This window comes from Saccopteryx bilineata, chromosome 7 (genome assembly GCF_036850765.1).
Source record: "Saccopteryx bilineata isolate mSacBil1 chromosome 7, mSacBil1_pri_phased_curated, whole genome shotgun sequence".
Classification (NCBI taxonomy): domain Eukaryota; kingdom Metazoa; phylum Chordata; class Mammalia; order Chiroptera; family Emballonuridae; genus Saccopteryx; species Saccopteryx bilineata.
In genome coordinates, this window is record NC_089496.1 from 4,927,562 (window position 1) to 4,955,159 (window position 27,598).

Consider the following 27,598-nt stretch of genomic DNA (forward strand, 5'->3'; position numbering starts at 1 on the left):
CAAACATGAATACACAAACTTTCTGATTAACTGCTATGTTAAAATACTCCTTGCCTAAAAAAGTTCAGTCTTTATTATTTTTTTATCTACAGGAAAACATTTTTAAGCTGGAAGATTCACACTTTGAAAATGGCCGTGGGAAGAGTCCATATGACCCTAAACTGCTGACAGCATCTCTTTTAATAGGTGCGTAGTCAACAAACAGTGAATTTTCTATAGATAACAACTAGATTGCCTGTAATTTATTATATGCTAATATTTTCCATTATTGATTATAAACTATTTTAGGAGAATATAAATTGAGATATTTTCAAATATTTTGAAAATGAGAAAACACTAAATGCTGCTTTGATGACTGCACTATATAGACTATGATTCTTTTTACAAAAAATGGTTTAATAGTATCTTTGAAGTTGCCAACACAATCAATATATATCCCCTCTTCAACTTTAAAATTTCTGCTTTGAAAGTAATGGTTTTGGTAATCATTTCATGAAAAACGTGTTTAAATGGAGAAAAATCAAAATGAAAGAATATTTTATTAATTGTAGTTTCAAGATTTGTCACACTGTAACATTTGGGAATATAATCAGCATAATCAATCTAAATGGTGGTACAATTTGAAGAGATCCCATTGTGTTATCTTGAGTTGATGTGGGCCTTCTATATTTATCTTTATTGACTTTACATCTTTTTAAAATAAAACAAAACATTTTACATACTACTACCTTTATCACTAACCACATTCTTTTCTACTTTTTGTCTTTCTTTTTTTCCTTCAAAATTGAAGATGGGTAGTGAATGATTAGTCAGATTTCGAGAAAAAAAAACTAAGAAGACAGAAATTGACAGAAGGAAAATAATTTGTATTGAAAGATAATTTTTCCATATTTTTCTTACCACTTTTGAATTGGAATTAAATAAAACATAACCAAAAAGTTAACATTAAATAATTTTTATTCTTATCTTTTGAATATACCAACAACCAAAAATACAAATTACAGAAATTATTTGATAACATACACAAAGTAATATAACTTTTCAAGTGTAAAATTTCAAGTTGAAATTTGAATAATAAATCTAGATTTTTTTAAAAAAGTAGATTTAGATTATTTGTTGTCAAAAGTTTATAAAGTTTTGTCAGTGTTTTCCTTTTTAAAATATTTTTTTCTACTCAAAATAAAACTAGTCATGTTGACTACTGTACTAACTATGAAGATATATTTTTCCAGTATTGTCTAGTGTTTACTCCATCACTACATTTCACTGATCCTTTTCCTATTAAGATTAAAACCACTACAGCATGAATTATCTCTTCTGTTGCTTTTCAAATGTAGAAAATTTCAGTCCATTTGATGCATTTATGGAGCATTTTAACAAAAGTTTAAGACCTGAAGAAATGCAGCAAATATAACACACTTATAATTTTCTTATTCATGGATGGCCCATTGTTAACATGTGAATGACTTTCTTAAGTGCACACACAGAAATTTAATAGTTCTTTGAAACAAAAAGAGAGAATCCAGCCTTGTTCAAACTTGCAGCCTATCTTTATTTAAGTTGCATATTGAAAAAAAGGGATAGATTTTCCTCAAAACACAGTACATAAAATTGAGTCTAAAGCAGCTTTAATTTGTGGTATGTTCCTCAGTAGGCATTTGCTTGATTATTTATTTGAATATTCCATTGAGAAAGGATGATGACAAGTAAGTGTTACATAGTCCATTTGGTATGCAACCACACAAAGTCCACAAAATATGTAACTCCACACTTTACATTAGAAATTCTCTGGGGGGAAAAATACAACCTGAATAGGTTTATGAAAAGGAGAAGAGAACGGAGGAAGTATTGTGAGTCACAGAAAGGATGTACGACTGAAAAAACAATAGGCATTTCAGAAAAGCAACTTTAAAATGGAGTCCAGACCTCATCTATCTAATATGGTAAAATAATTGAGTAACTTTTACAGATTTTAGTGCTTACTTACAAAGAAGGTTATTCAAGTCAACCTAAATTAATTTCTGAATCAACTGAAGAGCAATATACAGAAAAATCAGCAGGCCACATTAGACCTAGTAAAGTCCCTCAAAATATCTGCAACACCAATTCAAGAGCTGTGACTTCCTTTATTGAGGTTATTTACTTCTTTTATTTCTGTGCCATAAATTCTTTTACAGTACATTTAATTCTCCTTCTTGGATTTCTCTTGGCAATTCCTATTGTACTGCTTTAATAAGAATATTTAATAATTTAAATGGAGGGTTTTTTTTTTGTTTTTTTGTTGTTGTTGTTGTTATTGTTGTTTTCTGAAGTTGGAAACAGGGAGAGATAGTCAGACAGACTCCCGCATACGCCCAACCGGGATCCACCCGGCACGCCCACCAGGGGAGACGCTCTGCCCACCAGGGGGCGATGCTCTGACCCTCCGGGGCGTCGCTCTGCTGTGACCAGAGCCACTCTAGCGCCTGGGGCAGAGGCCAAGGAGCCATCCCCAGCGCCCGGGCCATCTTTGCTCCAATGGAGCCTTGGCTGCGGGAGGGGAAGAGAGAGACAGAGAGGAAGGAGGGGGGGTGGAGAAGCAGATGGGCGCTTCTCCTATGTGCCCTGGCCGGGAATCGAACCCAGGTCCCCCGCACACCAGGTTGATGCTCTACCGCTGAGCCAACCAGCCATAAATGGAGTTTTTTAAAACATAAATATTTTCTACTGCACTTACCAAACTTTTACCTATAAGGGTGACTACTGTCACTGAAATATACAGGTGATACATTATATTTTAGAAAATGACTGTTGGAAAAACTTATCTACCCAAAAGATTGTGAAAATATTTTCTTTATTTTAGCATATAAGATAAATTTTCAATGTGGTTCTGGACTGCTTACTTTCCCAATACTGAGAAATGAAATTTCATGTTTGGCACAAACCACTTCTAAAGCAACTGGATGGGGTTGTCAGCAGATACTTTTTATACCCTCTAATAAGCAGTTTCAACTAGTAATACACTTTAAAACAAAATGATAGCTTAAAAAACTTAGTTTATGAAATCTATCAAGGTTTAGTATAAGCTCTTTTCAAAATGCCATGGAATCTTAAGCTGATGACCATAGAAAATATGGATTATCTCCTGAGGGCATAGCTGCTGAACTAAGTCCCCAAATCCTATAATTTGTCTGTTTTTAAAATCACAGTAGTAAAGTTAGTTTTTCAAATCTCTTTTAATCTAAACCATTGTCAATATGAAATTGCTCTAATATTTTTTAATGTATCTTATTGCACCCACTAAGAAATATGTTTATAGCATTTTTAAAAAGTTCTTCTTTAAAAATACTAGTTTCTGTCCTGCTCAGAATAAATACCAAGTATAAACACAATAAATGAATGAAAATTAGTGTTTTTGCACTAAGTATCATCTCATATTTTCATGACAAGAGAGAAATAGTCAACTTGTAAGTACTTGTATTTCCTCATTGAGATCTTCTACAGTCATTGCAGTGCTAAAAAATTAGAAATATTCCATCACTAACAGATATTATTGAGATCTATTTCAAGGGTCTGGACTGTTAGGTAAGGTTTGTTTTCTTGAGTTAGAATTTTGCCTTGCTTTAAGAAAGATCATAATTTTGCATTGAGAAATACTCTTACTGTAGAGCAGATGTAGTCAACTTTTTTATACCTACCGCCCACTTTTGTATCTCTGTTAGTAGTAACGTTTTCTAACCACCCACCAGTTCCACAGTAATGGTAATTTATAAAGTAGGGAAGTAACTTTACTTTATAAAATTTATAAAGCAGAGTTATAGCAAGTTAAAGCATATAATAATAATTACTTACCAAGTACTTTATGTCGGATTTTCACTAAATTTGACAGAATAAATCTTTATAAAACAACTTACTATAGTTAAATCTATCTCTTTTTTTTTTTTTCTGTATTTTTCTGAAGTTGGAAACAGGGAGGCAGTCAGACAGACTTCCGCATATGCCCTACCGGGATCCATCCGGCATGCCCACCAGGGGGCGATGCTCTGCCCATCCGGGGTGTTGCTCTGTTGCAACCAGAGCCATTCTAGCGCCTGAGGCAGAAGCCATAGAGCCATCCCCAGCGCCCGGGCAAACTTTGCTCCAATGGAGTCTTGGCTGCGGGAGGGGAAGAGAGAGACAGAGAGGAAGGAGACAGGGAGAGGTGGAGAAGCAGATGGGCACTTCTCCTGTGTGCCCTGGCCAAGAATTGAACCCGGGACTCCTGCACACGAGGCTGACACTCTACCACTGAGCCAACCGGCCAGGGCCTATCTTTTTATTTATACTTTTAAATATTGCTCCACTACCACCCACCATGAAAGCTGGAACACCCACTAGTGGGCGGTAGGGATCAGGTTGACTACCACTGCTGTAAACAAGGTACTCCTTAACTTAATTAACTATAATTGAGAAATCTGAACCTTTCTGAGTGTCAGTTTTTTTTTAATATATATTGGTTTTGTTAAGCTATTTCCAGTGGTTTACTGTGAGACTTAAATACGACAGTATAATAGTATGCTATTACATTTTTGTAATTACATATTCTGAAATATATGTGAAAATAAAAGCAAACAAAAAACCACTGGTAACAATGGTTGCCTGTATAAAGTCTTGGAGACAGACTTGGTACCTTATACATTTTTATATTTTAGTAATTTTGTTCAGTGTGCACATATTAATTACCCAAAAAATGTTAGTTTTAAAGGACAACATTGGTAACAAAACCAACACATTATACAGGGTGAGGTAAAACTAGTTTTACAGGTGTGAGTACGCAAAACACAGAATTTATTCTTATTTATTAATTATTGTATTATTTTTCATATGAACAATGGTAGGCCTACTTTTGCCCCGTTAGATCACCAAAGGAGGGACGCACAAGGCCTGATGAGTTTTATAAGACATTTATTTATTTATGTTTTATAAGAACAGATGGGCTGAGATCCTAGAGCATGGGTCCCCAAACTTTTTACACAGGGGGCCAGTTCACTGTCACTCAGACCATTGGAGGGCTGGACTATAAAAATAACTATGAACAAATCCCTATGCACACTGCACATATCTTATAGTAAAAAAACAAAACGGGAACAAATACAATATTTAAAATAAAGAACAAGTAAATTTAAATCAACAAACTGACCAGTATTTCAATGGGGACTATGCTCCTCTCACTGACCACCAATGAAAGAGGTGCCCCTTCCGGAAGTGCAGTGGGGGCCAGATAAGTGACCTCAGGGGGCCGCATGCGGCCCGCGGGCCATAGTTTGGGGACCCCTGCCCTAGAGGCTCAGCTGTGAGAAGAGAAGTCTTAGAGAGAAATCTTAGTATATAGCAGTGGTCCCCAACCCCCGGACCATGGACTGGTATCAGTCCATGGGCCATTTGGTACCAGTCGGCAGAGAAAGAATAAATAACTTACTTTATTTCTGTTTTATTTATATTTAATCTGAATGATGTTTTATTTTTAAAAAATGACCAGATTCCATCTGTTACATCTGTTTAAGACTCACTCTTGACGCTTGTCTCAGTCACGTGATACATTCATTTATCCATCCCACTGTAAAGGCCAGTCAGTGAAAGTATTTTCTGACATCAAACCAGTCTGTGGCCCAAAAAAGGTTGGGGACCACTGGTATATAACAGGGTTTGGTGGTTCCTGCTGCAGGCGAAAACTTCTGTTACCTATGGTAGGAAAACAATGGGAGAGGAGGGTGGTGCTAAGTAACAGAATGTGAGGGTTGACTAGCTGCAGGATGTCTGAGGTATCAATCCGGATTGCTCAGGTGGAGAGTTACAGGAACTCCCAGGGTTGGGGCAAGTCACCTAAATTCATTTCAATCTGGCTAGTCATGGCTTTTGGTAGGAAGCTCTGGACCTGGACCTAGCAGCCCCTGCCTGTATTTATTGGTATAAAATAAAGGTGCTCAATAAATGCAAAAATGTGAAATTATTCCCATAGCTTTCTATTCCCAGAAAATAGATTTTATCTGTGTGTGTGTGTGTGTGTGTGTGTGTGTGTGTGTGTGTGTGTGTAAGAGAGAGAGAGAGAGGGAGAAATTTCTCCTTTGCCTCTGTTTCTAATTTGCTACTCTGTGAGTGGAATTTACTTAAGGTGTTAACATAATGGCTTGGTCTTTAGGTTTGTTTGATTTCTTGCTCATATCCATGTCACACTTTACACCTGTGTTAGTAATGCTTCGATTTCATCAGGAAATGTTTTCTCACCTTCTGTTTCTCCTCACCACACCCTTCTTAGGAATTTTAATCTAATGCATTAACTGATCTAAGCCACATTTTTACTTCACTTTGACTTGTGAACAGAAAGTCGAGAGGACAGGTGAGCTTTGGTTTCTAACACATGTTGCTTAAATAACTCAGCAATCGTGGAAATGCAGTCCACTATACGTTCTGTTCATCTCAGTAAAGAATGCTTTCTTTAGAGAAAGTTTAAAAAGCTGACAACAGTTAAGAAAAAATGGCAGTGTATTCAAATAGCAACTTTTATATTTGAAAATTTCTGAATAGTTACTTACATCTGTCAGCACCAATATATATTATTTCAATGTATTATTTCTGATATATCAAAGAGCTATATTTTCTTTTGTATAAGACTTAAAAACCTTGTCAGACAGTTTCCACAATAATTTTTTAATATGTATAAAAATTCCTTTGGTATATGTTTCTATCATATATTTAATAAAATTGAACAAATATCATATTTTCTTTCACTAGTAGCTTAGTATATATGGAAAACCAAAAGTATCTATCTTAATTATAATGTTATTTTATTCTAAAAATTACATTTACTAATACACTACAGTCTCAAGAAGACTGGCATATTATCATTGTGTCCAAGGATCAACATATAATTTGAAAACTTCACAGTTGACCTAGAAACTAAAAAAGAAATTTGGCAAGTAGGCATTTTGTTAAACATAATTGTAAATATGCCAACTGAAGTATATAGTAAATTCCTTACACTCATATATTATTCAATCATTTCAGATAACCATAGAATGTACAAAGTCTTTAACACATGGTGAAAATGCACAAGTAACGAAATATACTCTGAGTTGATATTATATTTCTGCCTAATGAGAATGCAAGAGTAGATTTGTCCACCATCTATAATTTTGCATCAAAACAACAAATATGTCCTGTATTTTCTGGAGCAATTATTCTTGAAAAGACCCTGTAGAAACCTCAGAAGGAAATCTGATCTAAGGCCTGTTGTAAAGGATTGTTACTGATACTGAGCACCAGCACTATGAGAATGCACCCTTCACAGCCACCTAATTATCTAGTGCCCTCCAGCTCACAGAAACCACTCTGACTCTTGCCAAAAATAATATTCAGGTGGGAGGTAATTTCCTATAACTAAAGGCAACTATTGTCCAAACCAAAACCTTCCTTTAGTTTATAAGGCAATTTAATTTAATTCTGTTTTTTAAGTAATAAATTAATAGTCCTTGTACTAGATGGCTCTTCTACTTTCATTGACAACATAACCAACCTATTGTTAAAAGAGAAACAAATCAGTCATGCTTCCCTTGCCTTCATTTGTATTGATTTTTGCCTTACTCTTGTAGGAATGGATAACAAAAAATAAGTGTAACTTATAAAATCATTAACCAAATAAAGAAGAGGAACAAATACCTGTTTATATCTAATTAACAGTTTCTTATGTTGATGTTTTGTTATTTCAGCTCTCTCCTGAATAGAGTTTACATGTAATAACAACCATGATTATAGATTTTACTCACACTAAATCAAGCTAAAAGAAAAAAAAGATAAATTAATGACATTTATTACATTTCTAATCATACCTACTCTTGGACATGATCTGTCTGACTCATTCTGATATGATGTTGTCAGTTTCTACCTTTTGGGGGTTCTTATTTTCACCTTGCCTGATTTTCATCACCTAACATGTGGTTAGGAGAGCAATGAGGTTCAACTAATAATTTAATATTTTTGATTTTTAAGGTAGAGAGGATATAAGGCACCTCGTGACAGATATTTCAACATGAAAATATTTAAAATTAGAATGAATATTTTAGCTTTTACAACCCATTGTTACACTAACGTTCTATTATCCACACAGAAGAAGAAAAATAGTCCACTAGAAGTTTTAAAATATATCATATCTATAGATCAATTATTTGTAAAATGATAAAACATAAACCTTAATAAAAACGGTACATCATTGAGGATGTACAAACCTCCCATAGGGACAGCAATTGAATATAGGTTAAAATTTAAGGCAACAATAGGCATTTAAACATTTCAATGTAACTTTCAAACCTATTGTTAGCTTAGTTATAGCATTTTTGTGCTTTTAGAATAGGATTATTTCTTTTTCTTTAAATTAACTTTATTGTAATGACATTGGTTAAAAGGGTTATTTATTTTGTGGTCAGATAAAATATTATTGCAGCTTGCTATGGTGGAAACAAGTCAGATGTAACTTAATATTTAATTAAGTAAAGAGGGCATTGGATGCTTTTGAATCACAAAGACACTATGTTGTGACAATTTGGGAGATTGTATGAGTTCTATTTATTTAACTTGTTATCTGTACTTAATATTTTGTTTAACCATCAAAATATTTTTATGTGAATTGATTCACAGCAATCCAAAATAAGTGATTATTTTTTAAAAACTTTTTTTTCAAGATAAGGTGTCTTTATATTTTAAATCATAACTTGGAGTTCTTCAATGGTCTCTCTGTATAACTATTCTTCACTTCTCTGGGGTTTCTCAGAGTCTGGGCTGTGGCATTCAAACACATCACAGAACCACGAGTTCTACCGAAGGAGCTGATTTGGGTTTGCCCCTGAGAGTCCATTTCATATTGCAAAGCCCTTATTTGCTAGTGAAAATTGAAGGTGTTATCAAAGTATATAATACAAGAATAAGATTAATAAAACTTACACAAAGGCATTTATAACTAAAGTCACAGAATGTTTCTCATTCGTTTATATAATAAGTATAAATGTCTTTTGAAAATGAAAATAGTGTTATTTAATTGGCTGCGTTATAATTTATCTATGTATGCTATTTTCTGAATACATTTCAAATAAATGAATTCTAAAACATTAACATATCCAAATAGTCAACAAGATAGTATATATTTTTACTGTCAGGGTATACTATTTGGAGAAAAGTTTATAATTTTTAATTATTTTGTTTTGCTGATAATTCACGGTAAGTTAATGCAACAATGCACTTTCTAAATGAAATAATATGTGACACTTCCTGTTTACAGGGGAAAATTTTACAATTACAAACTTCAGATTCTTAAAGTCATACGTTTCGCTGTAGGAGGCTTGAGTTTAAACAGGCCTGTGTTTGAACTTTCACCTTGACTTGCCTAGTCATTAGCTGAGAAACCTTGCTTTCTTAAACTGTAAAATACAGACATGTTTATGTAATGGGGTTATTGACAGAACTAAATGAGATAATTTGAAAGTGCAAAGTCAGGGCCTGACTGTCTAGCAAGCACAGAGAGGTCTTCAGTAAATATGAACTTCTCTTTCTCTTCCCTTTTTCCTATTCCTTTCTACCCTTTACCTTCTGAGTATCAGTCTTCCCTCATTAAACTCTGACCTAGAGTGAATTCAGTTTAAGTTGGAGTGAGTCTAAGCACAACAGATTTTGAACTGTAGTGACTGTGAGCTGTGTTTGTCAAAATTTCCTCCTCTTTAAACATATCTGTTATATCTGAGGTCATGTGGTAGACTTTTTCTTTTCAACTGTATCATAGCTGATACTAAATTAAAACACTTTTCCAAGTTGATATATTAAAATATGCAAAGGAAGAAAAATATTGGCAAAGGAAATATTAATACTTTCAAAATTATAGCAAAATATGATTCCATTAAAAAGTAAAATATTAGGTATTTCATTTTTATAAAATAAGAATCATAAGCATGAGTTTACAATGATTCCTTACCCTTAATAAACAAGACCATTAGAATCATAGTATCTTTATACATATAAACACAAACAATGCATGTACTTTGTAAGTTTGTCTCTGGTTATAGTGGAAAAGAATAAAATTTCATGTTTAATAATATCCACTGAATCATATTTTACTCAATTTTTCAAAGTTAGTACTAAAAGAGTAGTCAGATACTACATATTAAAAAATATGTAGCTTTACATAATAATATAGACAAATTTGTTTTCTTTTTAGCATGGTCTTAACATCAAACTTGCATTTTGTTGGTTTATTTATTTTTTTTTTTGCCTTAATTGAATTAAAGTATGTGTATGTGGTTTTATTTTGTCACAACACAGATGGAGAATTGTACTCTGGGACGGCTGCTGATTTTATGGGGCGAGACTTTGCTATATTTCGAACTCTTGGACACCACCACCCCATCAGGACAGAGCAGCATGACTCCAGGTGGCTCAATGGTAGGTGGCACTTGTAAGAACATAAACACGTACCAGGTGTAACCATAGAAAGCAACTGGAGAACTTTCATTTTTTAGTACAAACAATATGACGAGATTTAGTATGCAGTTAAACTTGTGGCGGTGAGAAAGTTGGTCAAAAGTGAGATTAACAATTCAGGAAAATATTTGCTTTGTGCCAAAAGTGAAATTTCTCAATAGTTAACTATGGAAAGAAATAGATCTGGGCTGGAGCTACGGAAGGGAGGCAATGGAAAATGATAAGAGGATTTACCAGTCCTTTCTTACACGAACACCATAACAAAGCTCATGACACAGTCTGGGTTTTCCTTCCACACCTCTCATATTGCTTTGAGAATATCATATAAAGTCTTTCACTTTTTGAAAGTGTGCTAATGAAAAGCCACATTGAAATTATTTTTAAAATGTCAAAGGATTTTTATATCATTTAATTTGATTCTCCTTTAATCTTTCTGAAACCCTGTCTCCCTTTTTATAGGTGAGGAAATTGAACCTAATATCTTACCTGAGATTACATCTAACCCAGTAGTGGATTTGGAACAGGAACACAATTTCTCTAACGTTAGCATTGGCTTCACTACTTGATCAGTACATGCTTTTTTCTTCTCTCTTTCTTCAGTGAATAAATAATTTTAACATAGGAGAAAACATACAATATTTATATGCCTAAAATAATTAAATGCTATTTTCATTCAGATTTTGAACTAAAATAATCCCCACATGTTCTTATATCTAGAGTTTGATTTCATTTTGGTGATTCACTTACACATTCATCAAAGGTTTTTATAACAGTCCCCACAATTTGTAATGGTTATATTGTATTTAAAATAATTCTCTCCACCTTCATCTGCCTTCGGCCTTATAAAATATAGCTGCCCAGTCCCGAGTCTTCCATCCATGAACCTTTGCCTGGCTTCTTATGCCTCATTTTAATAAGGCTGAAACTCACAGTTGATAGTCCATCTATGTTTCCAGCAAGATACTTAATTCTCATTCTTTGCACTTCTACCACGCTTGTTTTTCCTGCTGTTTCTTCTGGAGAAACTAAAATTCATTTCACCATTTCGTACTTCATTTATTTATTACAGAAAAAAATGAAAATATTGCCTCTGAACCTCCCTGAAACATCAGGAGATCATGATTTGCCTGTGACAATCTTTGTTCCGATATATCTCATACTTTAAAGTAACCAAAACAAAACATACCACAAATAACCTTAATCAGCATCTCTTCCCTCCTGATCATATTATTTTTCATGTACTATTGTGAATGGTGTGCCTCTTACCTTCCACATTTCACTCTCTGCCTTTGCTCCTAATTGCACTGAAGATCTTTCTTAAATTTACCCAATTTACATTTCTTTTGCTGTCTTTATCTCTTCTTCACCACCAGATTCTTCCTCTGACCTGAAAACTTGCTCATCTATCTTCTTCATACTCTCCCTTCAGTCACGTATACCATGAAGTCCATATACAGGGAATATCTAAGTTTATAGCCTGGTTACAGACTTGTTTTCTAAGCATTTACACCACTTTATCCACTTTGAGCCTGACTTTGAGCCTGAGAAACTGGTCTTCCAAAGGTCATTGATGAATTTTCACCACTTTTTATCAAACTCCATTTAGAAAAACCTCTCCTGTGCTATTTGTCACTCTTAATTAGACTTTTTTTCTTTACAAGTTATTTATTTTAGCTTCTCTTTTTTCTGCTCTCTCAAGTTTTAAACAAGATTGACATTGCTTCCCTGTTGTTGTTCTCTTTAATGTAGATGATGCCTAACATCATGCATAATTAAATACAAACACTATGGTAATCAAAGAAGATTGGACATATAGTCAAATACCTCCCCGTGGGGACAGAGGAAGTGTGGTGATAGCTGCGTGACCATCAGAAAAACTGTGTCTCACTAAGAAAGAGAAAATACAGTGAGATCATGATAAGCCTGTCTGTGCAAAACTTTAAGTGATCCTAACTCCAAAATCCCAGAGGGCAACTTTGGAATATTCACAGTCGCTATCTGGTCTATTCTCGATTTGAAATATTTACTTAGGAAGGAAAATGTTTGTTTTTATTCTGCAAGAAGGAGACTTTGATCTACTATGCACTCTGTCCCTGAGAAAAAAAACCTCATTAGGAGATGGAATAACATAAAGGAGAGTACAGTATCCATTTCATTTTTATGGCCTTGGAAGAAAAAACGTCATCAAGTGAAAGCTGCTTTTGTGCTGCGCACACTCACATGTTGACAGCTGGGCCTGAGGACTTTACACTGTGGGAAAACAGTCATTGTCTGCAGCTCTGTACTTCATCTCTGCAGAAGGGTAGTTGATTGGAGAATTCAGTTATCAGTCTCTCAGCACTGAATGTGAGAACTGATTTTACCAAATTAGCACAAAGGTTCCATTTGACAGGGTGCAGACACCAGAACTGCTGCAAGATGAAGGAGACAGACGCCTTTGAGAGAGGACCGAGAGGCTGGGAGACTAGCAGGCCTCGCAAAATTAAACACCAGAGCAGAATAGAATGAGAAGCATAATGATCACATGTTCATGCGTAAAACGGATGAATTTTGAAGCATGAGCATAGACTACACAATCATTTGTGCTGCCTAAAGTTTTAAATTACCTTACAAGACACTTTATGAAAGCTCTATTGGAATTAGTTTTGGCATAAGATTTACATTATCTTTCTCAATTCAAACAATTTATTTCTGGAAAAATAAGTTGTCCTATTTTCATAAAATTTAATATCCTTCTAAATAAAGATAAAACAAAACAGTTGTATAGAATGGGATTGTGAATTATCTTGATTTCTAGTGGAATTTCATTATTTTTTATTTTTATTTTTTATTATTGATTTTAATGTATTGTGTATACATGGATTCTAGTGTTGCTTCAAATGCATCCTCCCTCCCCCATATGCCCCTCAACATCTCCATTGCCGCCCTCCCCCCCTTCCCCTCAGGTTTATCCCCTCCTATCATCCCCCTTCCCTCTGTCCTCTTTTCCTCTAGTCCCTTTGATCTCTCCTCTGTCTCAATTCTGTTCCTCAGTTCATATTGTTCATTGGATTCCTCAAATGAGTGAGCTCATATGATATTTTTCTTTGTCTGCCTGGCTTATTTCACTTAACATAATAGTTTCCAGTTCCATCCATGTTGTCACAAAAGGTAAGATTTCCTTTTTTTCATGACCTCATAGTATTCCATTGTATATATGTACTACTGCTTTTTAATCCACTCGTCTAATGATGAACACGTGGGTTGTTTCCAGATCTTCGCTATTGTGAACAATGCTGCCATAAACATGGAGGTACATTTCTCCTTTTGAAACAGTGCTATGGAGTTCTTAGGGTATATTCCTAAAAGTGGGATGGCTGGGTCAAAACACAGTTCAATTTTTAATTTTTTGAGGAATCTCCATACTATTTTCCACAGTGGCTGCACCAGTCTGCATTCCCACCAGCAGTGCAGGAGGGTTCCCCTTTCTCCACATCCTCGCCAGCACTTGTTATGTGTTTTGTTGATGAGCACCATTCTGACTGGTGTGAGGTGATATCTCATTGTGGTTTTAATTTGCATTTCTCTAATGATTAGTGATGTTGAGCATTTTTTTATATGCCTATTGGCCATCTGTATGTCCTCTTTGGAGAAGTGTCTATTCATTTCTTTTGCCTATTTTTTGATTGGGTTATCTTCATGGTGTTGAGTTTTACAAATTCTTTATACATTTTGGTTATTAATTCCTTATCAGACGTATTGTTGAATATGTTCTCCATTGTGTACTTTGTCGTTTTATTCTGTTCTTATTGTTCTTAGCTGTGCAAATCTTTTTAGTTTGATATAGTCCCATTAGTTTATCTTGTCTTTTATTTCCCTTGAGCATGGAGATAAATCAGCAAATATGTTGCTGCAAGAGATGTCAGAGAGCTTACTGCCTATGTTTTCTTCTAAGATGCTTATGGTTTCACGACTTACATTTAAGTCTTTTATTTTTGTGAATGGTGTAAGTTGGTGGTCTAGTTTCATTTTTTTGCAGGTAGCTGTCCAATTTTCCCAACACCATTTATTGAAGAGGCTGTCTTTACAACATTGTATGCTCCTACCTCCTTTGTCAAATATCAGTTGTCCAAAGGTGTGGGTTTATTTCTGGGTTCTCTATTCTGTTCCATTGATCTATATGTCTGTTCTTATGCCAGTACCAAACTGTTTTGAGTACAATGGCCTTGTAGATAATTTGATATCAGGAAGTGTGATACCTCCCACTTTATTCTTCCTTTTCAAAATTGCTGAGACTATTTGTGTTCTTTTTGGTTCCACATAAATTTTTGGAAAATGTGATCTATATCTTTGAAGTATGTCATTGGTATTTTAATTGGTATTGCATTGAATTTATAAATTGCTTTGGGTAGTATAGACATTTTAATAATGTTTATTTTCCCTCACCATGAGCATGGTATATGTTTCCACTTTTTTGTATCTTCCCTGATTTCTTTTATCAATGTTTTATAATTTTCCGAGTACATATCTTTAATCTCCTTGGTTAAATGTACTCCTACGTACTTTATTTTTTTGGTTGCAGTAGTGAAGGGAATTGTTTCCTTAATTTCTCTTTCTGACTGTTCATTGTTGGTGTATAAAAATGCCTCTGATTTCTGAGTATTATTTTATACCTGCCACCTTCCTAAATTCACTTATCAGGTCCAGTAGTTCTGACTGAGACTTTAGAGTTTTCCATATACAATATCGTATTATCTACAAATAATGATAGTTTTACTTCTTCTTTTCCAATTTGGATGCCTTTTATTTATTCTTCTTATCTAATTGCTGTGGCTAGGACTTACAGGACTATGTTGAATAAGAGTGCTGAGAGGGGGCACCCCTGCCTTGTTCCTGATCTTAAAGGGATTGCTTTTAATTTTTGCCCATTGAGTATGATGTTGGCTGTGGGTTTGTCATAGATGTCCTTTATCATGTTGAGGTATGTTCCCTGTATTCCCACTTTGCTGAGAGTTTTGATCATGAATGGGTGCTGGATTTTATCAAATGCTTTTTCTGAATCTATTGATATTATAATGTGGGGTTTTCCTTCCTTTTGTTTATGTGATGAATCTCATTGATTGATTTGTGACTATTGTACCAGTCTTGCCTCCCCAGAATAAATCCCACTTGATCATGGTGTATGATTTTTTTTCATATATTGCTGGATCCAGTTGGCTAATATTTTGTTGAGGATTTTAGCACCTAGATTCATCAGAGATATTGGCCTATAATTTTCTCTATTTGTGTTGTCTTTGACTGGTTTTGGAATCAGAATTAAAAATGCTTGCCTCATAAAAGGAGTTTGGAAGTCTTCCTTCCTCTTGAATTTTTTGAAATAGCTTGAGAAGGATAGAAGTTAGTTATTTGAATATTTGGGAGAATTCACTTGTGAATCCATTGGGCTCCGGGCTTTTGTTTGTTGGTAGTTTTTTTTTTTATCTCATTTGTTGTAATTGGTCTATTTAGGTTTTCTGATTCTTGCAGATTGATTTATAAAATATTATATGTTTCATGGAATTTGTCCATTTCATCTAGGTTTTCTAATTTTTTGGCATACAGTTCTTTATAGTATTTTCATAATTAGTAGCTAAAATTTATACATTATAATAGTATCAATAATAGTTTATATTTTGTTTCATTTTAACAGGAAATACTAAGAATAAGTAATAGTTTTAGAGTGAAGAAACAAAAATGGTGTTTTCAGAAGAGAAAATAGTGTTTTGAGATTAGGTATCTGGTACCATGTAACATTAATTTGTAATTTATTTGCAATCACATATTTCAGAAGTTTTCATTGACACTAGCTCCTTAGTTTAAGACTGATAAATGTTAGTTAGAATAACTGTGATTTCAGAAAATGTACTGATATGGGTTTGCCATGATGCGCCTTTATTCAGAATTTTTTTGTGTGCTTCATAAATTTTCTCAATATTATATATTTTTAAAACTTTAGCTCCATTTTAAGGGTACTTTAACAGTATGAGAATTGGGTAAAAATGTTTATTGTATATTCATAGTAAGGATACAAATACGATTATGCTTTTTTATACTCACAATTTCTTAACATTTAGTATGTAAAAATTATTACCTAGTTCTTGTACATATTAACCATTCATTAAAGCAGAAAGATGTCTAATCCACATTCATTTTTCTATTTTATGGACACTATTTTCAGTATTGTTTACTTCTTGGGCTAGTACTAGAATGCTATATGTTATGGAGGAAAGACCATAATCTTTAGAGTATGATGAAGTTTCACCTTACTTTGGATTATACTACTACCTACCTCTTACACTTGTGAAAAAATGACCATGTGATAATCTATAAAAAGTACTAAGCAAGGGATTGGCATATTATAAGTACTTAATAAATATGAATTTTCTATATATTTTTTATTCCACTTTAAATAGATGAAGAATGCTTAAGAATATTTGTTATATTCATTCTGTAAGTGATTAAATTTGAGTCAGGGTGAAAGGGCAGTCACAGTAGGGTCTAATATATGAAACTACATGGATCCTTGTGAGAGCCAAGGCCCAGTGGACACAAACAGACCTAATTACAGTCCCATATTATGAGGCATTCCCACTCATTTCAGGAAGACCTGTTTTCTTTTAGTGAATTTCCTAAAAGTATTGTGCCTATGGATAGACCTACTCACTTGCTTTTTCCTGTAATTGAAATGGTATACAAGTCATAATTTTACTTCCTCTCACTTGTAACACTTATATTATTTTTGCCTGCCCTTATTAAAATGAGCATAGCTTCCTCCTGTGGTCATGCAGCAGGATATTTCTTGTTCTCTAAAGATTCAAATTTCTCCACAAGTTATATATTTTATATAAATAGAACCAAAATATGTTATTGCAAATAAATTACAAATTAATGTTACATGGTACCAGATACCTAATCATTTGTACAACTCTTTTCTATTACCTTTAAAGGTATAAACTATGTCAGAGTATCCAATTAGATTTTTTATAAGTAAAACAAATTATCAGTTTTTTATACTGTCAGACTCCTCAGTGATGCCATTTTGAATTATTTCTCTGGCTTAAGTAAGTTAGTAATATATTTTGCTATACTCAGAGAAAAAAGCTTTCTGGAAGCCTTATTTTATGGTTATATAAGCAGATGAGTTACAGAAGAAGAATGACCATTTAGTTGAAGCAGCAACAGAAACCACAGATGTCTTCTTGGTTTTCATAGCCTGTGAAAGATACAACAAGGATGCAGTCTTTTTAACTTTTGAATTTCATCTATGAATTACACTCTGTTAGTAAACAATTCTGAAGTATCATTGTATAGAGTCACAAATAATAATGATCATATTTTTGGTTATTTTTTGCTGCAATTATGCTGAAACATGAATATGTAATATTTTAAAGTTGTTCATACCTACTAATCACTATGTTGTACACTTGAAGTCAACACAAAATATTGATAATATAGAAAGTAAACTGTAATTGAAAAAGAAAAACAGATCTCAAAATCATATTTACATTTACATAAAACCAAAAGTAGTTACCTGTTTTTTTCTCATAAATCTATTACCCTCCCCCAATTTTATATCCCAATGAAGAATGCATACCCTCAACTATAATCTCTTTTAAAAATATATCCCATGGAATTATTTCTACTCTTTATATAATAATATATTTAAAAAGTTCACTAAACATGCCTTTTTGATTTCAAAAACAGCAAAAAATTACCAATACATACTTTTACTTCACATCCTTTTCAGAGGACCTAATTTCTATTTTACTTTGTCTAAGGCACATAATCACTTTCAACAGGTTTTGTTTGAACGTACATGGCACTAATGAGGAAAAATGAATACAACTTTGCAAAAAAAGTTAAGGCAATGTTTGGAAGATAATTTTATGTTTCTCAGAGCTCTAAGAAAATGTACTTGAATAAAATAGTTAGGATATACTATTTTAACATTATTTAATGGTGGGCTAAAAAATACATCTCTCAAGGATAGCGTATTAGTCGCAAATTTTGAACCAGAATTTATAGTTGAAGGTAAGAGTAGAAAAATAACATTTAAAGGTAATCATTTAACTCATTTAAAGGGAATCTGACTTTTAAATTGAAATCAATAAAAATGAGACGTCTTAGAAAACTCTTTAAAGCCACCTCTCTTTTTTTCTTAGTTCTTAAAATGTTTCTCTCTAGTCTCACCATCAGTTTAATGAATACAGAGCCTGTCTATACCAATTTCCTCTTCTAGAGTCACTACATTCAGAGCTCAGAAGGCCTCAATAGGGATTTACTGCTGACTGAGTAATCTGGGTTCATGTGTGCAGTGACATCAAGCAAGAGATTTACCCAGAGAAGTGGATGCCATGACAATACGTGTAACCATGGTGTGATTGGCCTCTCTGACATGGCTCTCAAAAGATTTCCCTCTGTGAAAACAGAAGCCTGTTTGCAAATTAATTAGTTTCTGGCGGCAGCTTGATTGTTGACCCAGAGTTTGTAGAGTGGAAAAACAATCAGATTAGTGTGCTCAGGGTAAAAAACCAGTGTGCAGTTGCGTGTGGCTTGCTCAACTATTGAAACTATGAATGGACTGAAACAAATTCTTTTCTGAGAAGTCTAGGCAGAGGTTAAGTGTGATGAGCCCAGAGCTCCCCAACAGCAGGGGTTGTGGAATTAAAGGATTTTATGCCTTTGAGCTTTAATGGATGGATAGTTTTGCCCAACCTCATTCTCTGACAAAAAAAAAAAAAAAAGAAAAGAAAAAACCCTTACTATGTTCTCATCACCTCAGTGGAAAGAATAAGTTTATAGTATTATTAAATGTAGTCTGACACAAATAATTCCATAGTGGTAGATTTCAGAAGCTTTCAAACTGGAAGGATTTAATTACTATGTCTCAAAAACTAATATGATAATATATAAATGAAAAAAGGTTATTAAATAATGACTTTTTGGGTTGATAAGATGTTCATATGTTTCCCCTAACATTTTTGAGCTATAATTTTGAAATGCTCAATAAAATTAATCCTGAGTCAAAAACGTTGACTCATCAAAATTTATTTCAGTCAGTAAACTGACTGAATATTGCAGGTGTCCTGCAGCCACATCCCTGTGACTCTGGCTCTGACACAGGAAAGGTTTGGTGTCCTTTTTTTTAAACCTTTTTTAAACTTTTTAAAAAATTTATTTCAGTCATGTTTAATTTTTAAGACAGCCTAACACAATGAGTCGTACATATTTTTCTTTTGTAGATACCACAGGCAGAGATCTTCCTAAATACAACTCTGATGTTTATCACAACACTTTTCCATTCAAAAATCATTTATGTCTCTCAATTTTGAAGTGAATTAAATCCAGATTTCACTCCCTGTCAAGTCCTTTGACATCTAATCTTAACTGATCTTTCCGATATTAAATACTAACAAATTCAAATCAAATAGAGTTGGTTGTCCTCAAATTGACTATATTTTTCATTTAACCATTCCATTCTCCCAGTGTATTTTAATCTTTCCCAACTTTCAATATCTTTGACTATCCCAAGAGCACATAAATACATGTGTGTATTTAATACAGTGCCTTACACCCTAAACATATCACATAAGAAACAATTCAGTGAATCTGATTCATAATTTCTGGGTCAGTTTGCCTGAGTTTATCTTCAAGGTCCTCCAGTTATTTCCTATGTGGCTTTTACTTTACTTATTTTCATCACCATTTATGATTTCTAAAATGTAGTTAATTCTAATATAGTGTTTTTATGATGTCTGTTTAACATCCATAGAGTCGCAGTTTATCAAATGTATTTTTAAACACATTTAAGAATGAATGATACAATACAAGAAAAAGGATTAATGAAAAAATTATACCCTTGTTTTGCAAGATAAAAAAGAAATTTTGCAAATAAAACAAAAAATTAATTTGGAAGAAAGGAAACCAATCTTTTGTATTACCACAAATATTACTCATTTTGGGGTGAATTAAAGGGAAATCTAATCATGTTAGCAATTCAAATTCTGAAATTTGGGCTTAAATGCCTAGGATAAACCAATAAGGTACAGGATCTTTGTTTAACAACCTTTATGTGTTTTCTGTAAACATATTAAATATTTTCATTGAAAAGAAATTACTGAAGTAGTGGGGTAGTGGTGCTTCCCATAAAAATGCTAATAATTAACCTCCTTGTGTTATTTCTGTTGATATCCTTTAAATTTAAAAAAAAGTGAAAAAAATGCATTCTTCATAGATATCAAAGTAAATATAACCAACACTGATTAATCAATCAGTGCTCAAATTAGGAAAAGTATAACATAATTGCCTTTGGCAGACCTTGAGATCATTGTGTGTTAAAGAATCTCAAAACGTGAACTAATTTTCCAAACTGGAACTACTTGTATTTCTTTCCTTGTTTATTTCTAATTACTATGTGAGAGCAACTTGTAGAAGGCAACTGAAAAGCGCTGCTGGTGCTAGGACTGTGGCGACAGGAAGGTGAACTCTCGGGCAGACTTGGCCGGCCCAGCAGTGTGCAGTCACTGGTAGTGGTGTCACAGTGCCAGCTCCAAAGACAAAGGTAGCTATGTTGTGAAGATTTGCAAAATCTCAACAAATTTACTTTGATTAATTTTGTCTTTTTGATTTTGTATAAATGTGCTGTGCAAAAACTTTTTAGTTTGATGTAGCCCCATTTGTTTATTTTTCCTTTTGTTTCCCTTGGACAAGGAGATCCAGCAGAAAAAATATTGCTACAAGAAATGACCAAGATTTAATATCTTTAAACACCCATAAAGGGGAGAGGTACTATCATCTGTTTTTTAAGGAAATATGAATTTTTTGATTCATTTGATTTTCAAGCATTAACTCAATATCAGAACCACTGATTGATACTTTCACTATAAAATGATAGAAAGATATAACAACATATGAGAAAGCATCTTTTGCCCACATACCTTCAATCTGCTCTTAGACAATATGTGTATGTGAAAGTCCAAAAAATAAAAACCCAAATAATTGGAAACCATTTTTTGAGGTTTTGAAAAAATAGTTGAAAATCATTGTAACTATAGATAATCTATAAATTTTTAGATTTTATTTTATTTTTTTTTTATTTTTATTTATTTTTTTTTTTTGCATTTTTTTCTGAAGCTGGAAACAGGGAGAGACAGTCAGACAGACTCCCGCATGCGCCCGACCGGGATCCACCCGGCACGCCCACCAGGGGGCGACACTCTGCCCACCAGGGGGCGATGCTCTGCCCATCCTGGGCATGGCCATGTTGCGACCCTCCTGGGTGTCGCCATGTTGCGACCAGAGCCACTCTAGCGCCTGGGACAGAGGCCACAGAGCCATCCCCAGCGCCCGGGCCATCTTTGCTCCAATGGAGCCTTGGCTGCAAGAGGGGAAGAGAGAGACAGAGAGGAAGGCGTGGCGGAGGGGTGGAGAAGCAAATGGGCGCTTCTCCTATGTGCCCTGGCCGGGAATCGAACCCGGGTCCTCCGCACGCTAGGCCGACGCTCTACCGCTGAGCCAACCGGCCAGGGCTAGATTTTATTTTAATGGCACACATTCCTAAAAATAAAGAAATTTTTAAGAGAGAAAGTCATTCCCAAAATAATGAGACATAAAAGACATTGATGGTATGGGAGAAGTAAGGAGATGGAAGAAACCGGAATCAATATTCTTGTATATTCAAGGTTCGCAGTGCTTTAATAAGAGTAGATGCTTCAGGCTGTTTTCTAATAGATAAGTAATTAAGGACTTTTTCACTGGTTCCTGAGCTTTAATAAACACACAAAAATAATTATTAACATTAATCATGATTCTTCATACAAATATTTTTCTGAGAGTAAAAGCATTTTATCTTTGCTTAAATTTTAGTTTTTAGTCTGATTTAAAGTAGTTGAACAAAAGTTTAAAAATGCATGTTCTGAATATCTCCTTACGTAACTTTTATGTCAATACTATTTACAATAAACTTTATACATAACAATAGTTATACAGCCTTCATTTTCTATATTAAACAAAAACAGTATTTTTTTCAATTTGGGGGGGGCATTTGTTATTTAAATATGTAAGTTGTGTTGTCATTTTTTTCTGCCTTTCTAGTTACAGATAATCTACAAGCATTTCTTTTCTTGGAGAGGGGCTCAGTCTTGAGGAATATTACTTAAAAAGATGGGAAATCTAGTTTTCCTTGGTGTTTTTAACTATTATATATATAGCATCTTTTTGTAAGCATCTTTTTGCCAAAAGCATATATATATAACATTTCTTGCTGTGTGGTAAGACATTTGTTATAAGAATATGTAATTTTATAAGACTCACCAGAGTATCATTCAGGTAATGATTCTATGAATGTTTTACTACATATATCATGGAAGAAAGTAGAAATAGTAGGTTCACCAGAAAATAAAATTAAATATATTTTAAATGTTATTAAACTAAAGTGGCAAACTCTACAATAGACTATTTTGAACTATCAGATTGGTTTAGAAAACATTATTATTAGTCTTGATTAGATGTTTATAGGAACAATTCTATATTAGCACTCAAAATACATAATCATTCTTAAAGTAGAAACAGTAAGAAAGAGTTGCAAAGAGAAATGTAAGGAATAGACTTAATGGAATGCTTTTGTTGAACAAAGACCAAAAATTAATTTAAGCATCAGCAACAATTTTAAATTGCATCCACCAAACTATAAATGCTTTGACATTTAGCATGATTACAATAAATATTAGAAAGTTTTAATAATTATAGAAATGTTTTGAAATATTGATATCCTTACATAAAGAAATAAAATGACTGTGAAAAATGGAAATCCAATAGTGTTTATACCCTTCAAAGTGCTTCCTATAAGATTCACTTCATCTTCCCCAAAACCTTGTGAAATAGAATACTGCAGTAATAAAATTAAATAACATGCAAGAGCATAGTAGTAACCTGATTTGAGTGAAAACTGAGACTAAATCCATAACTTCTGAATTCTTTATTTGTTCTTTTTAAAATAATAAGTCCATTTTAATATTTTCCATTTAAAAAAATTGCATAGTTCTGTTTTTATTAAAGATTTTAAATGTAAGAAATTTTTTTCAAGTTAGATTTTGTAAAACACAAATGCCTGCATTTTAAAAAACAAAGATTTGTCAGAGTTAAAGACTGTCCTACAGTGGTTTCCAGAATGAACTGTGCTATTTATACATAGCTGAAATTACTAAAAACTCAGCTGGTATAAACTGTTGCTACTAAGAGTCTGGTTCTTGGACTAGTTCAAGTGCACCTCCTGGGAGGTTGTTAGAAATGCATATCTTAGGGCTCATCAGACATACTGACTCAGAACCTTCACTCTATTAAGATCATACATTAAAATTTGAGGACTAGACTAAACTACCAAAATATATTACATATTTGATTGTTAAAGAGAGACACAGAGACATAATGGTTGTGTTTCTGAGTAGAGTATTTCATGTTTCTGCTTAAATTGATGCCAGCTCACAAGAATGTCAGAGTGAATGTGTTTGTTGTTTAGAATCACTTTATTGCACATGATATGGTCTAATTCAAACTGAAATGTTTCTAAGATTGGCCTTCTTAAATTAGTGGCTTTTGCTTTCATTTAAACTTGGAAGATAAAAACACTAAGCATATATTTTTAAATAGAATGGTTGCAATTCAAGCAACAACCAGTGAAAGGCCCCCTATATAAGCTACTAAAACTCACCTTATTTGCCTCGAATCATTTTACTGAGCAAGTGTCACCTTGTTACAGACGCTTGCACCTTCTGATAACCCATAAAATCTCCTGCAACTCCATGTTAAATGTTAAGATTTTTTTTTAATTATGGTAAAGGTGTTGACTTCTAAGATTCAAGGAGCCTCAAAGAAGCCTCCAGTGTTTATTTTTTAAAGTTGTTTTCAAAACAGGTTAAGATAAATTAACTGTCTTTCACTAGAACTAGACTAGAACTAATACAATTCTAAGTGATAAACTGGATGATAAAACAGCAACATAGTATTAAATATATTTGATAACTGACTATTACTTCCCCGTAAGCAACTTTTTGCCAAAAGAATCCAGTAATGAAAACTAGGTAGATTTTCAGTGCAAAGAAAGAGTATTAAACTCAAATTTAAAAATTATACATTTCATGTTACAACATTAAATTTGGAATTGCAGCCTTAAATTTTAAGATTGTGATATGATCATATATCTATATATAACATAGCTTTTCTGATATTAATAAACTTCCACCTGGCTTGGGATTGCACAGTGGATAGAGCATCAACCTGGAACACTGAGGTCACCAATTCAAAACCCTGGGCTTGCCCAGTAAAGGCACACACGACAAGCAATCAATGAACAACTGAAGTGAAGCAACTATGAGTTGATACTTCACATCCCTCCCTCTTCTCTCTGTAAACTCAATAAATAAAACCTTAAGTAAAAAAAGTTTCTAAATTTATGTAACTATAGTTGACAATTTTTTCACTATTCAGTTAACGTCGATGTAATCCTAAAAATAAAAAGACCTCAAAATAAGAGAAAGTTGTATTAAAACAATAATTATTGATTTTAAACACATTGAGATTAGGGAAATTCAAAAATGATAGCTAAATTTGAATTTTTATTTCTTAAAGGATAATGAGATCTTACAGATTAAACAGGGTTTATGATAAGAATTGTTTTCTGCAAGCTCTAATTACTTTGAGAATTATGCTAAAAATTATCTTCCTTTTTGCTTTGAATTTCCTTCCCATGTAATTAGACATTTTAAAGAATCAAAACTATTATTGTCTCTTAAGAACAAAAGCCATAGAAACTGCTAATTATATCACAGTTGAACATGTTTTTTCTTTTTTGAAGAGATCCTGAATTTCCGGCATTTTTCCTGATGATAGAAACATTAAAAGCTCCATTGGTGTGGCAACCATTTTAATTAGTTTCTATCTATAATAATATTTAAGTTATTAAAAATTTGCCAATGTCTGTGTCAAATAAAACTGACCTAAATCTTCCCTGGGGCCTAAATCATTATTTTATTTTAAGAATCAGGCCACATTCTTACAGGTATTTCCATTTCCCTAGAAGTCAAGGGCCTAATCAGAGGTGACTCGGAGGAAAAGCTCCCTGTCAATGTGGACCTTGAATTAGGGCTTAGATTATTACTGTGTTCTAGGAAATGGGCAAATATCAGAAAAGAACCTTTTCTATTTTACTTATAAAATTGACTTTTTATTTTACAAAGGAAAAATTTTGAGGTCACATATTTAGAAATGTTTTAAAAAATTTTATGATCATATAAAAGGTAGATTTTTAAATAAATAAAACTGGCACTTGTATTCACAAATACCCTTTGCCATCTGTAGATTTTAAACTATTTTTTAGAGAAAAAAAATTAAGGGCACATGATACATATAAATTTTAAGAGAATTTAATAGAAAAGAATGAAATTGTTATTACCTATTTGCTTTTGATTTTATTTTGCTTAGGGGTCCTGTTTGTTTTAGACCAGGGGTCCCCAAACTTTTTACACAGGGGGCCAGTTCACTGTCACTCAGACCATTGGAGGGCCAGACTATAAAAAAACTATGAACAGATTCTAATGCACACTGCACATATTTTAAAGTAAGAAAACAAAATGGGAACAAATACAATATTTAAAATAAAGAACAAGTAAATTTAAATCAACAAGCTGACCAGTATTTCAATGGGAACTATGCTCCTGTCACTGACAACCAATGAAAGAGGTGCCCCTTCCGGAAGTGCAGCGGGGGCCACATGTGGCCTGCGGGCCGTAGTTTGGGGACCCCTGTTTTAGACCGACTTTCAATCCATTAATTTAACTTTTAGTCATATATAGAATATATGGTAGAAAATTGTATAAAATCTTTAAGAATTGCTGAGAAGATAGAAAAAGATAAAAGGTTTTTAAGTCTTTTAATTCATGTGGAGTGATGGGAACCCCAAAAACAATATTGGACAAAAAAAAGCAAACTAGAAAGAGATATATTTCTGAGTATCCAAATATTCCCAGTAAATGTATGAAATAAATTTTAATACTACAAGGATGATTCAGTAGTAGGAAATCTCTTAATTCATTACCTTAATAATTTAACAACAAATTATATGCTTTGACTTATTTAATGTTGAAAAATAAGATAAAGCAAATTACTTTTTATAATTAATTTAAAAAATGTTAGCTAGGAGTAGGAGAAAATGTTCTTAATCTAATAAAGAAGAAAGAGTTGAAGAATTGAAATTAAAGCTCCTAATGCTTAGAGAAACAATATTAATATAGGCAATGCACAGTTAAAATTATTTTTTAATAATAGACTTTATTTTTAGAACAATTTTAATTAGATTCACAGTAAAATTGAATGGAAGGTACGCAGATTGTCCAGATAATTCTACTTCCAAACATGCATAGCCTCCTGAGTATCAATATTCCCCACCAGAGTATTACATTTGTTACAGGTAATGAACCTACACCAACACATCATTATCGCCCAAAGTCTGTAGTTAATATTAGGGGTTCACTCTTGGTATTGCACACTCTGAGTTGGGATATATATAATGACATGTATCTACCATTAGAGTATCATGCAGAGAAGTTCCAGTGACCTAAAATTCCTCTCTACTGAACCCATTCATTCCTCTCTAATCCCTAACCCCTGGCAACCTTTGACCTTTTTACTGTCTCCAGAGTTTGCCATTTTCAGAATGTCATATAGCTGGAATCACATAAAACATAACATTTTAAATTGGCTTCTTTTAATTACTGATACACGTTTCAGTTTCTTTGATGTTCATGGCTTGATAGCTCATTTCTTTTTAGCTGTGGATAAATATTTCATTTTCTGGATGTACCAGATGTACCACAATTAATTTATCTATTCACCTACTGAAGCACATATTGATGGCTTCTAAGTTTTGACAACTTTGAATAAGCTACTATAAACATCTGTGTGCAGGTTTTTGTGTGGTGTAACTTTTCAACTCTATTGCTGAGCATTCTGGAGTGCAAGAAGCCACCAGTCTTCCAAGGTCAATGTACTCTTTGGGATTCCCACCAATAATGGAGGAGAGTTCCTATTGTTCCAAATCCTTGCCAGA

General features: G+C 33.4%; 1 protein-coding gene and 1 non-coding gene across 3 annotated transcripts in view; one reads left to right on the plus strand and one right to left on the minus strand.

Annotated features, from left to right (window-relative positions):
* SEMA3A (semaphorin 3A) overlaps positions 1-27,598 on the plus strand; it is a 392,466-nt gene that overhangs the window by 289,333 nt on the left and 75,535 nt on the right. For both annotated transcript variants that reach the window (XM_066239698.1, XM_066239697.1), the window contains exons 6-7: positions 93-186; positions 10,321-10,440. In XM_066239698.1, the coding sequence (XP_066095795.1) occupies positions 93-186; positions 10,321-10,440 (214 nt within the window). The remainder of the gene's footprint in view (positions 1-92; positions 187-10,320; positions 10,441-27,598) is intronic.
* Positions 4,211-4,286, minus strand: TRNAT-CGU (transfer RNA threonine (anticodon CGU)). The gene has a single exon. It is a non-coding gene; the product is annotated as a tRNA-Thr (tRNA).